Below are 12,075 nucleotides of genomic sequence, written 5' to 3' on the forward strand. Positions count from 1 at the left end.
TTAAAAGATAGGATTAAACAAGTTCAGGGCAGGTTTTTAAGTTGAGACACCTGATTCCCAGAGTATCTCAGGATGCCAACTCCAGCTTCCGCCAAGGCAGACTATGGTAGGCAGCGACGGCCCAAGTGTCGGATCGCTCACGGACAGGGCTCATTAAGTCAATGAAAAATACAGAAATCAATGGAAACTTCAGCTTTTAAAGGAGAAAACTATTCAACTGATAGTTTACACAGTCTTATATAAATGAAAATACAATTTCATTTCAATAGTCCAAAAGGTTACAAGGGTCTAATGTAAATAAGGGTTATCACTACTCTCTTATTATACACTATGTTATATTTACATCATCTTTACATTATATACTATTGTGTCTAATAAATTTCCCTACTTCAGTTTTCTCCTATGAAAAACTGATACCTTCTACTTTTTACTAATTTCACAAGGGTACTTAAAAATGACCAAACGAACAATTCTGACAAATGGTCAGAAAGCACGATGTAAACCAGGCCTTTTGCCTGCCGTGGAACCAACGCTAAGCCTGCCCAGGCTCTGCCTCCTTCCTCCTCCCGCAGACAGAGCCCTGCAGCTCATTTCTTTCTCTACCCAATCACTTACTTAGACAATACTAAAACAACTCATTTTCCATGCATTTTATATACTTCTTCCTTATTTTTCAAAGACAGCCTAGTTCCAAAGTCCCTGCCTTGCATGTGCTGGGATCCCTTATGGGTACTGGTTCTAATCCCGGCAAATCCACTTCCCATCCAGCTCCCTGCCTGTGGCCTGGGAAAGCAGTCAAGGACGGCCCAAAGTCTTGGGACCCTGCATCTGTGTAGGAGACCCAGATGAAGCTCTTGGTTCCTGGTTTCAGATCAGCTAAGCTCCAGCCATTGTGGCAGCTTGGGAAATCATTGGACAGAAGATCTTCCTCTCTGTAAATCTGACTTTGCAATAAAAATAAATAAATCTTCAAAAAAAAAGAAAGTTATCTTGTAAGTACTACTGTAATAAGACAATGGTGTTCATATCATACAAAAATAATAGATTCATAGGCAATTTCCTCCTTTAACTTTATCAAAGGAAAGGGTGGTATGGTAGGTAAAGTCACCAACGATAATGCTAGAATTCCTATGGGCACAAGTTTGTGCCCTGGCTCCCGCACTTGCACTGCAGCTCCCCACTAACGGCCCACGGGCATGGCTCTCTGGATGAAGTTCCTGACTGCTGGTCTTGGTCTGGCCCAGCACTGGCCACTGTGGTCACCCAGGAAAACCATCAGACGGAAGATTGCTTTGTAACTCTGATTTTTACAATGAACAAACAAGTCTGTAAGAGACCGAGAGAGAAAGCTTTCTCACAACAAAAGGTATTAATAACACATGAAGGCAGTAAGAATGAAGCTCGATCCCATGAAAACAGTTTTTACTAAAAGCAAATGCCCTCCAGGATCTATATCTAACGGAAGGAAGGACAAGACTCAAGATTTAAGGTCTGGGCCCATGTGATAGCACAGCGGCTACATCCTCGCCTTGCAGGTGCTGGGATCCCATCTGGGTGCCAGTTCGAGTACATGCTGCTCCACTCTCCATCTAGCTCCCTAGCTGTGACCTGGGAAAGCAGTGGAGGATGGCCCAACTCTTGAGACCCTGCACCCACATGGGAGACCTGGAGAAAAGCTGCTGGCTTCTGGCTTTGGAATGGCTCAGCCCCAGCCTTTGTGGGCACTTGGGGAGTGAACCAGCAGATGGAAGATCTTTTTCTCTGTCTCTCCTTCTCTCTGTAAATCTGCCTTTCCAATAAAAATAAATCTTAAAAAAAAATTTAGGTTCCATCCAAATTCACTAAAATGTTCAATATCAATATCTTTTGTTAAGATTTTTTTTCCCGAAAGGCAGGTTTTAGATAGAAAAAAAGATCTTCCATCATCTGGTTCACTTCCCAATTAGCTGCAATGGCTGCAGCTGAGCCAAAATAAAGCCAGGAGCTTCTTCTGGGTCTTCCACATGGGTCCCAAGATTTTGGGTAATTCTGCTCTGCTTTCCCAGGCCACAAGCAAGGAGCTAGAACAGGAGTAGAGCAGCTGGGACATGAATTGGGGCGTATATGGGGTGCCAATGCAGGTGGAGGATTAGCCACCTCAGCCATCATGCTGGCCCCTCAAAATTAATGTCTTGAAAAACTCACTTTGGGCCAGCACTGTGGTATAATGGGTAAAGTGGCTGCCCCAATGCAAACAGCCAATATGAGTGCCACTTCCTGTCCCAGCTGTCCCACTTCCAATGCAGCTTCCTGTTTAATGCAACTAGGAAATGGCCCAGAGACTTGGATGTTGCTGTCTACATGGCAGATGTGAGAGAAGCTCCTGCTTCGGCTTGGCCCAGTCCTGGACATTCCCCCACCCTCTCTCTAATTTCCCCTCTCATCCCCTCTCCATCTCCCTCACTCTTTCAAACAAACAAATCTTTAAGAAGAATAAAGAAGAGTTACCTACACCAGCATCTGTGTTTACGAGCCTGTGATTAAAGCTCCACAGACCTGGACCAGTGTGCCCCTTCTTGTTTCCCTCATCTCTGCTAGGGTTTGGTGAGCAATTCTTCAGAACTTAGAATTTTTCTGGCACAAATGTGTGGTATTACAAACAGCCTGTAATTTTCCATAGTTCTCCAGAAAGCAATTTATGATTATATTATTGTGAAAACTGTCCAACTTCCCGTTATGGCAGTGAAACAAAATGTCCCAAACCGACTCTTGTATCTTCCAGCACACACTTCTCAGGAACACAGTGCTGGGAGGACCGAGGACAGAGGCAGCGCGAGGCCCGAGCCCGGGCAGGCTCACCTTTGGTGCTCTTGGGGATGATCTGGCTCCAGCGCGGCTTGTACTCCTGCTGGCTGATGTACTGGTTGAACAAGCCATCTGACAAGAGAGAACAAGAGTCACATCCGGCCGCCCACATCTCATGTGAGACACACGTTTCCAAAGGCAAGCGCCCACCTTCAAAGCAGGCACTGATTACTACCACGTCACTGGTAGCACTGCTCCAAACACGAACGCTAAGGTGTCAGCTGGCACAGCTACATGAACAAATCCAGTGGCAACTCAAATTAAGCTTATTTTCCCACAAAGATTACATTTATTAGCTATAAAAACATAGTTATATTAATGCATAAGGATATAAACAGTTCAAACAGAAACTTTAAATGTAAGAAAATGAAATCATTGGGGAGTGATAAAGGACAGTTTCAGGTAACAGTAGAAAATAAGATTAAAATAATGTAAATAAACTTTCTGGTCAACTCAAATAAAGAATTCTATGTGTTTTAAAAATCATTTATAGGGGGCTTGGTGTCGTGGCCTAGTGGCTAAGGTCCTCGCCTTGATCCCATATGGCCGCTGGTTCTAATCCTGGCAGCTCCACTTCCTCTCTATCTCTCCTCCTCTCAGTATATCTGACTTTGTAATAAAAATAAAATAAATCTTAAAAAAAAAAAAAATCATTTATAGGGGCCCGGTGCAGTAGTCTGGTGGCTAAAGTTCTCGCCTTGCATGTTCCAGGATCCCATATCGGTGCCAATTTGTATACTGGCTGCTCCACTTCCCATCCAGCTCCCTGCTTGTGGCCTGAGAAAGCAGTGGAGGACGGCCCAAAGTCTTGGGACCCTGCACCTGTGTGGGAGACCTGGAAGAAGCTCCTTGCTCCTGGCTTCAGATCAGCTCAGCTCTGACCACTGTGGCTAGTCCCAAGAGTATCATTCCTACCTGCAGAGAATGGACAACTACTTGGGTCCCTGTCACCCTTGTGGGACACCTTGATCAAGTCCCAGGTTCCTGGTGTCAGCCTCTCATTACAAGACATTTGGGGAGTGAACTAGTGGATGAAAGATACATCTCTCTCCTTGAAATAAATCTTTAAAAATAAACAAAATTCGGGCCCGGCGGCGTGGTCTAGCGGCTAAAGTCCTCGCCTTGAAAGCCCCGGGATCCCATATGGGCGCCGGTTCTAATCCCGACAGCTCCACTTCCCATCCAGCTCCCTGCCTGTGGCCTGGGAAAGCAGTTGAGGACGGCCCAATGCATTGGGACACTGCACCCGCGTGGGAGACCCGGAAGAGGTTCCAGGTTCCCGGCTTCGGATCGGCGCGCATCGGCCCGTTGCGGCTCACTTGGGGAGTGAAACATCGGACGGAAGATCTTCCTCTCTGTCTCTCCTCTGTATATATCTGGCTGTAATAAAATGAATAAATCTTTAAAAAAAAAAATAAATAAACAAAATTCAAAGAAAAATTCATGGCACAACTTTCAAAAACAACTTTGAAATAAAATACAAAGTTAGAAGATTCGTATTGCAACAGTTTAGAAAGTGTAGAGAGAACACCACACATGATGACAAGTTGATCATTGACAAATATGTAAAGACCAGTTGGTGGGAAAGGACAGTGTCCCTACAGGCACTGGGAAAGCCCAGCAACCACAGCTCCACATCTGGAAGTACAACTGCTCCTACACTGAGACAGGTACATCAAGCCACAACACTGCAGGGGAAACAAAGAATGAAGTCTTCATAACCTTTGGTTAGGTAAAAAGATATCACTAAATGATATACTGGACAGACTGAGTTTTACCAAAAGTTGCGACGCTCAAGATGGAGAAGGCAGCCGGCAGCCTGCAGGCATCCTGTGTGCGCATGACAGAGCTGAGCACAGCCGACTTAAAACGGAACAACAGAGCTGAAGATACTTCACCAAAGACACAGACACGACAAAGGAGCATATGGAAATACACAAAGCCTCGTTAGTTATTAGGGAAATGCAACTTAGAACCACAAGACGCTACCTATGTTCTAGAAAGAGGCAAACAGAACTCTTCAGTCCACTGGCTCTCCTCCCCGGATGCCTGTGAACACTCACATGTTGGAGGCCAAAGGCAACTCCTAGACACCTGTCCACATCCCCCCTCCTCCCGCCCCGTGGCTGCCGGGACGCCGAGCACTTGAACAGCAGTGCTCAAGGCAGGCGCTCTGCTAAGCGATGCAGGCGTCTGAAGCAACGGCTTGACCGGCTGTGCTGCAAACCCTTCCCTAAGATGACTAACATGGAACCTGACCTTACTGAATGCTGGCAAAATGTGCGGTGTAGCGCACGCTGCTAACAAACAGAAAACGGCACACTGCTCAGAACTGGCGTTCTAATTGAAGCTAAACACGTATATACATGTAAGTGACCATCAGAATGTCCTCAGACATGTCTGTTACAGAAAAACTACGCATGGAGTTTTACAGAATATACGCCAAAACAAAAACCTTCTAACTCCTTTTTAGCTTTTCAATTTTGAAATTTCAATTTTCCAACTTTAAAAAATTTTTTCACTTTATGAGAAACAGACGAACACACACACACACACACACACACACACACACACACACACTCTCCCTCCAAACCCGCGTTCACTCTAACTACTGGCAAACATGCAGGGCTAACCAGACCAGAGCTAGGAACCAAGAATCAATCTTGGCCTCCTTGTGGGTGGCAAGCTCAGCTACGTGAGTGGTCGTTCCCAAGGCACAGTGAGCAGGAAGCTGGCCCTCGAGGCAGAACTGGGCCATGCGACAGCGGCAGCCTAAGCACTACCCCAGACGGCCACCCTTGCAGGGCACCAGCCCGCCATCACACCAGGCTCCACGCTGCTGGAGAGCAAGCAGCAAATACTGCTTCACAACTCACCTCTCATGAGATTAGATTCTCTAGGCAAAGTCTATCAGAGAAATAAGCCTGCCACTTTAAAACATAGCTCATACTTGAAGGTCGGACTAACACACATATTACATATACCAAAAGCAGCCTTTGCTCCCTCCATTACTGACAATCGTGACAAATGTTTCTGATTCTCTAGACTTCCCCATTTAGCAAGCTGGAACTTCTTGTTCTTTTCAGTAGAACAGACGCCAAAAACAATCTCTGCTCTATTTACTTCCTTATTTGTCCAACGGATCTTCATCAGTAAAGTCAGCAACAAAGTCAACTCTAGAAGGAGCGGTGATTAACTACCAGTATCCCGAACCAGGGGAGACTACAGGAACACACACACACACACACACACACACACTTTGACTGAAGTTGAAGAATTTCCCTAAAATTGGTTTTTCTTCTAGAACCAGACAGTATGTCTCTGTACTAATCAAAATGGTGTACAGTTTTAACAGTCCCTCTTAACAGTGTACTACGAAGGAAAGCATTTCAAAACGTAACTTCTTATCCCAGTAATTACGTGAGGCTGCAACAAGATGGTGACGGTTATTACACTTTTCCTTAAAATAGTGATACCAATCACTTAAATATTTGAAACACAACATAGTATTACCTATAACTCCTTTATCCTCTCAGGTTAAAAAAATACAGAATTTTGGGGCCTGGCAGCGTGGCCTAGTGGCTAAAGTCCTCGCCTTGAACGCACTGGGATCCCATATGGGCGCCGGTTCTAATCCCGGCAGCTCCACTTCCCATCCAGCTCCCTGCTTGTGGCCTGGGAAAGCAGTGGAGGATGGCCCAAAGCTTTGGGACCCTGCACCCGCGTGGGAGACCCGGAAGAGGTTCCTGGTTCCCGGCTTCGGAATTGCGCAGCATCGGCCCGTTGCGGCTCACTTGGGGAGCAAAACATCGGATGGAAGATCTTCCTCTCTGTCTCTCCTCCTCTGTGTATATCTGACTTTGCAATAAAAATAAAAATTAAAAAAAAAATACAGAATTCACTCATAGAGAGCACATAAAAACATATGTACATAGGAGAATAGTTTCACCAGTGGCATTCTCAATGTTTTGGTAAGAGATTAATATCATATTTATACTCCAAAGGGTACATTATTTCAAACATATCAATCATTTATTTGCAAACATCTTTATCAAGTGACTAAGCAGTAACAATGGACAAGACTTAGAAGCAAATCTGCCATCATATTTTCATTAAACAGAGATAGAAGCAATTCGTTTTAAGCTAAATTTAACTTCATAAACTCGAAAAAGGCAGTTAAGAGTACCCTTTTTAGTTATAAAATAGTCAATCCGGTGTTTCATAAATATGAGTATTCAATAGTGGAGGACCAGCAACAGTCATCATATTAAAACATATGGACGCAAACCTCTGAAAATCTACTGACAATTTCTTTCTCTGCATGAGGGCAGGCCAGCGGTTTAGTGGTCAAGATGCCCCGGGCCATGGTCAGGCTCACCTGCTGATTCTGGCTCCTTACCTGGACGCACACTGGAAGGCAGCAAGGATTCCAGTACTTGGGCAAGCTGCCCATGCAGCAGACCTGGACTGAGTTCCTGGCCCTGGTTTCATCCTAGCCAGAATGTAGTCAATTGGATGTATAATTCAGCAGGGGGAACTCTTCTACTCCTTCTATCTCTCCGTCAGACGCTCAAATATTCTCTGAGAAGACGCACCAACTTCTGGCCTGGCGTGGTAGCCTAGTGGCTAAAGTCCTGCCTTGCCCACCCAAAGATCCCATATGGACACCGCTTCTAACGCCAGAGGCCGCGCTTCCCATCCAGCTCCCTGCCTGTGGCCTGGGAAAGCAGTCGAGGACGGCGCAAAGGCTTGGGACCCTGCACCTGTGTGGGAGACTCGGAACAGGCTCCGGGGTCCTGGCTTTGGATCAGCGCAGCTCCGGCCGTTGCAGCCACTTGGGGAGTGAATCAAGTGACAAAAGATCTTCCTGTCTCTCCTTTTCTCTGTATATCTGACATTGTAATAAAATAAAATAAATCTTAAAAAAAAGTACCAACTTCAATTGCACAAGTCTCATCTAAAGCACTCACTCTTCACTGCTACGAAATCTACTTCTGAATACTTCAATAAAAGTTACTCTATTAGTAGCAGAAAGTCTTATTAAATAAAATACACAGGAATTTAAATATCCAGATGGGTATCATCCTACAAAGCAATTACCTTGGGAGATCATTATGTTTAAATATCACATTTCTTCCAAAGTTAGATTATAGGCCAAAAAAAACACATGTGAGCAATGATATAGCATCCATATCACCCGGAGCTCCTCTCAATGCCAGCCTCCTCTCACTCCGGCTGCTAACCTCCACCTGCAGCTACCCAAAATCACACGCTGAACAACACACACACGACACCGAAGAGAGATTTGTACTGGAATAAGTCACTGCTACTGAAGTAAGGCCCGAGTGGTTCCTAACAAGACTTAGTGCTAGCTAATGCTAACATTCTCACGTGCATGGCTTCCCAAGGTGACAACTGGAACACAGACACATGCGTTGAAGTGCCAGGCCAGGAGCCAGGAGTTTCATCCAGGTGTCCCACATGTCGCAGGGCACAAGCACTTGGGCCATGATCCACTGCTTTCCCAGGTATGTTAGAGGGGAGCTGGATCAGAAGCAGAGCAGCCAGGACTTGAAAGGGTACCATGCCAGCACAGCGTGTGGCAGCTTTACCCACAACACCACAACACCAGTGCAGCAAATTTTTAAAAAATACTGTTATAATATAGGCCTATCTTACAGGAAAGAAGTTCCTAATCCAAAGTGGGAAAAAAATGAATACAGCATTAAACAGCCTACATTCTTCCTGAAAAAGCTTCCCTTATATATTTGCAATTACATCCTACCAATAAATCCGTTCCATACCATGGACCGCTTTTTCAATCAGCTCTTCACACGCGTCAAAGTCGCCCTTGAGCACGAGCCTGTCGTGCAGACCCGTCAGCATGGGATGCTCCAGTGCGATCCTGGTTTTCTTCTGCAGCGACTCAAAAGCTTCAGTGTAGTTGTGCTGCCGGAAGTGCTTCAGACAAAGTCGAATGGCTTCCTGTTCACGGTACTACTAGAACACAAGACAGAGTGGTAGCAGAAGACACTGGCTTAGCCACGACGGCAGGAAATAATGGCAGGGGACAATCCCCACTAAGCCCGCAACTTTCACTGCTGACGGCACCGACGTCACTGCCACTTTCCAAACAGCAAAACTGAACCTACAATACTTTGCCAAGGACACGCAACATGTAAGCAAACGTTTGAAATGACAATCAGCATTTGTGGGACTTTTGGGTAAAGTCAAGTGCAATGAGAACGGAGAGACCATGGGCTCTGACCAAAGCAGCAGAGGCACCGGTCAGAGCTAAGATGCTCCCGGGGTGTCTACCAGCCGTGTGACGAATGCAGGTACTGAAAGCAGAGAACTCATGAATTACGTTGCGATTTGTTTCTGGTTCATAATAAGCTATCACTAAAATGGTAAGCCTTGCCAATATTCCAGACTGAACTCCAGCTTCTAGGACTCAGCAATGTTCACTCCACATCTTACCACTGTCACAGCCTGATGGCCTCACCCACCACGTAACCATCAAGCAGGGAGCCCACTGGATGAGAACCCCAAAGAGGGACACTCAATTAATTAATTTTATCTCAAACAACATGAATGGTGAAAACAAAAGCTTAAAGATTTTTTTTCCAAGAAAAAAAAAACTTAATTTTTCTAATTATCCCATTGTACAGTTAAAAAGAAAAAAATGTTAAACCATTAACAAAAGAGACACGACACAGAACACTGACAATCAAATAATAATGATTTAGCAATAGGCATAATAAAGAAAGAAAATAACATCTTTAGGAAAAAATCTGTAAGCTAAACCACTTCATAATTACCTAACTTTCTGACTAGTGAAAGCGTATTAAAAGTTAATTTTCATTTTTAATTAAAAATTTGTTTTAACTTATTTAAAAGAGATCTTCCATCCACCGGTTCACTCTCTACAGCCAGTGCTGGACCAGGTGAGAGCCAGGAGGCAGCAATGCAAGCCACTTCTGCCACACGTCACAGGGCTAACCGCTACGCCAGCAGGGCTGCCCATTCTGCCACACGTCACAGGGCTAACTGCTCCGCCAGGAGTACTGCCCATGAGCTTTGAATTAGCAAGAAACTGGAATCAGAAGGTGAGCTAAACCTTAAAGCCAGGCACACCAGTCCCGTAAACACCTATTCTTTATACAAAATTAACCAAGAGCTTACTTCATCTAATAATGATTTACGGGCTAGCACTGTAGCACAGCATCTAAAGCCACCACTTGCGACGCCAGGATGCCATATGGTGCTGGTTCAAGTCCAGGCTGCTCTGCTTCTGACTGAGTTTCTTGTTAACATCCCTGGGGACAACAGCCGAAGAAGGCCCAAGTTCACGGGCTCTTGCACTCCAATGGGAGACTCAAATGAGGCTCCTGGCTCCTGGCGTCGGACTGGCTAAGATCTGGCCACTGCAGCCATTTGGGGAGCCAACCACTCGCTCTTCCTCAGCCTCCCTCCCTGCAACTCTGAATTTCAAATAAATAAATACATCTTTAAAACATGATTCGATATCTATACCAATTTTACATTAATAGTTTCATACTCGATTTCTAAAAAAGTCTAACTAAATAATAGCACGATTACAAAACAATGCCTTAAATCATTAAGAGTCTTACTTCTAAACTTATTCTAAACTTATCATGTACAGGCTACAAAACGATCCCACCAGACACTACGTTTAAACTATTTTACTCAATATAAATTGGTTTAAAAAATGTCATCACATCATTATAATAATAAAATGGCGGACTGCCTGTATTAATTCACTGCCTCAGTCACCTTGCAACTAGGTGATCATAGGCAAAATACTCAGTCTCCCACTGCTGTACTTCCTCAACTGCAAAATAATGGGATAATGACTTACCTACCTCATAAACTGACAACAATTAAATGAGTTATCAAGACTGCTTAGAATCTGGAAGACTGTGACAGTTGAATATTCACTGGTTAAACATTACAGTTGTACAGTTCACACTGTTACAGATCCTTTGCATTGAAGACCCATTTCTCACCCGGCGGGCGGGACACACAGGAGCTTGCAGGGCACCCTACCTTGCTGTACCAGTTGAGACATGGCTGCACCACATCAGGCTCGTCAATGCCACTAAGCTCAACGTACCAGATGCTGAAGTTAAAGCTTGGTCCCCAGGACAGCAGCGGAACTTTGAGGAGGAGGGAAAAAATACATTATAGTTCCAATTAAACGTTAACAAGGTAAAACCATTATGTATGTAAGTCTCAGGTTTCCTTCAACAAGATTGGTAAGTGCCTTCTGTGGGCTCAGCACTGCACCAGACTCTAAGCCTGCAACAGCGAGAGAGACGGGACAGAGGCCAGGATGAGGCGTCCTTAGTGAATAAAAACCCAGCAAGGTAAGCTGAAAAGTGGTCACGTAGGACTAAGCAGGTAGAACTCAGCAAACCCAAAATAGTTTATCATTTGGATGATGTCAGAACACAGAGGGGAGTTGAAAGTTCAATTACTTATCAATGTTACAGACTTGAAAACCAAACCAGAAGAGATTCATCATAGCTATGATATTCAAATCAAAACAGAAAAAACGCCAACAAATCTATCAGGCTTTGTTTTTTTTTTTAAAGATTTATTTATTTTATTACAAAGTCAGATATACAGAGAGGAGGAGAGACAGAGAGGAAGATCTTCCATCCGATGTTTCACTCCCCAAGTGAGCTGCAACGGGCCGATGCGCGCCAATCCGAAGCTGGGAACCTGGAACCTCTTCCGGGTCTCCCACGCGGGTGCAGTGTCCCAATGCATTGGGCCGTCCTCGACTGCTTTCCCAGGCCACAAGCAGGGAGCTGGATGGGAAGTGGAGCTGCCGGGACCAGAACCAGCGCCCATATGGGATCCGGGGCTCTCAAGGCGAGGACTTTAGCCGCTAGGCCACGCTGCCGGGCCCTATCAGGCTTTGACTGTAAGCAAACAGACCTCCCTGACAGAAGTGTGCTCACAGAACTTATCACCTTAACAAAAATAAAACACTAAACAAAAACAAGAATGCATGCTCTCCTAAGTACTAGTTCCTAAAGGCGTAACGCACAAGCACAGAGGGCAGCAGAGCCTCTGTTCCCTGGATCTCTTTAAACGCAGCCAATACTAAGGCTTTCCCCTCAAGTCAAACTAAGACGAAGAAGCTGAACGTTTCTATCATTCATTATATCGAGGTCTCAGCAGTGTAACTTTTAAAAAAGA

The 12,075-nt window shown here is 44.9% G+C and overlaps 1 protein-coding gene across 2 annotated transcripts in view; it reads right to left on the bottom strand.

Annotated features, from left to right (window-relative positions):
• Positions 1-12,075, bottom strand: part of MKLN1 (muskelin 1) — an 82,425-nt gene that overhangs the window by 43,807 nt on the left and 26,543 nt on the right. The window contains exons 5-7 of one of the 2 annotated variants that reach the window (XM_058681404.1): positions 10,915-11,024; positions 8,649-8,841; positions 2,839-2,916 (exon numbers count right to left, since the gene is read on the bottom strand). In XM_058681404.1, the coding sequence (XP_058537387.1) occupies positions 2,839-2,916; positions 8,649-8,841; positions 10,915-11,024 (381 nt within the window). Of the gene's footprint in view, positions 1-2,838; positions 2,917-8,648; positions 8,845-10,914; positions 11,025-12,075 lie in introns of those variants that run through there. The other variant, XM_058681405.1, reaches the window with a different exon arrangement.

This window comes from Ochotona princeps, chromosome 25 (genome assembly GCF_030435755.1).
Source record: "Ochotona princeps isolate mOchPri1 chromosome 25, mOchPri1.hap1, whole genome shotgun sequence".
Taxonomy (NCBI): domain Eukaryota; kingdom Metazoa; phylum Chordata; class Mammalia; order Lagomorpha; family Ochotonidae; genus Ochotona; species Ochotona princeps.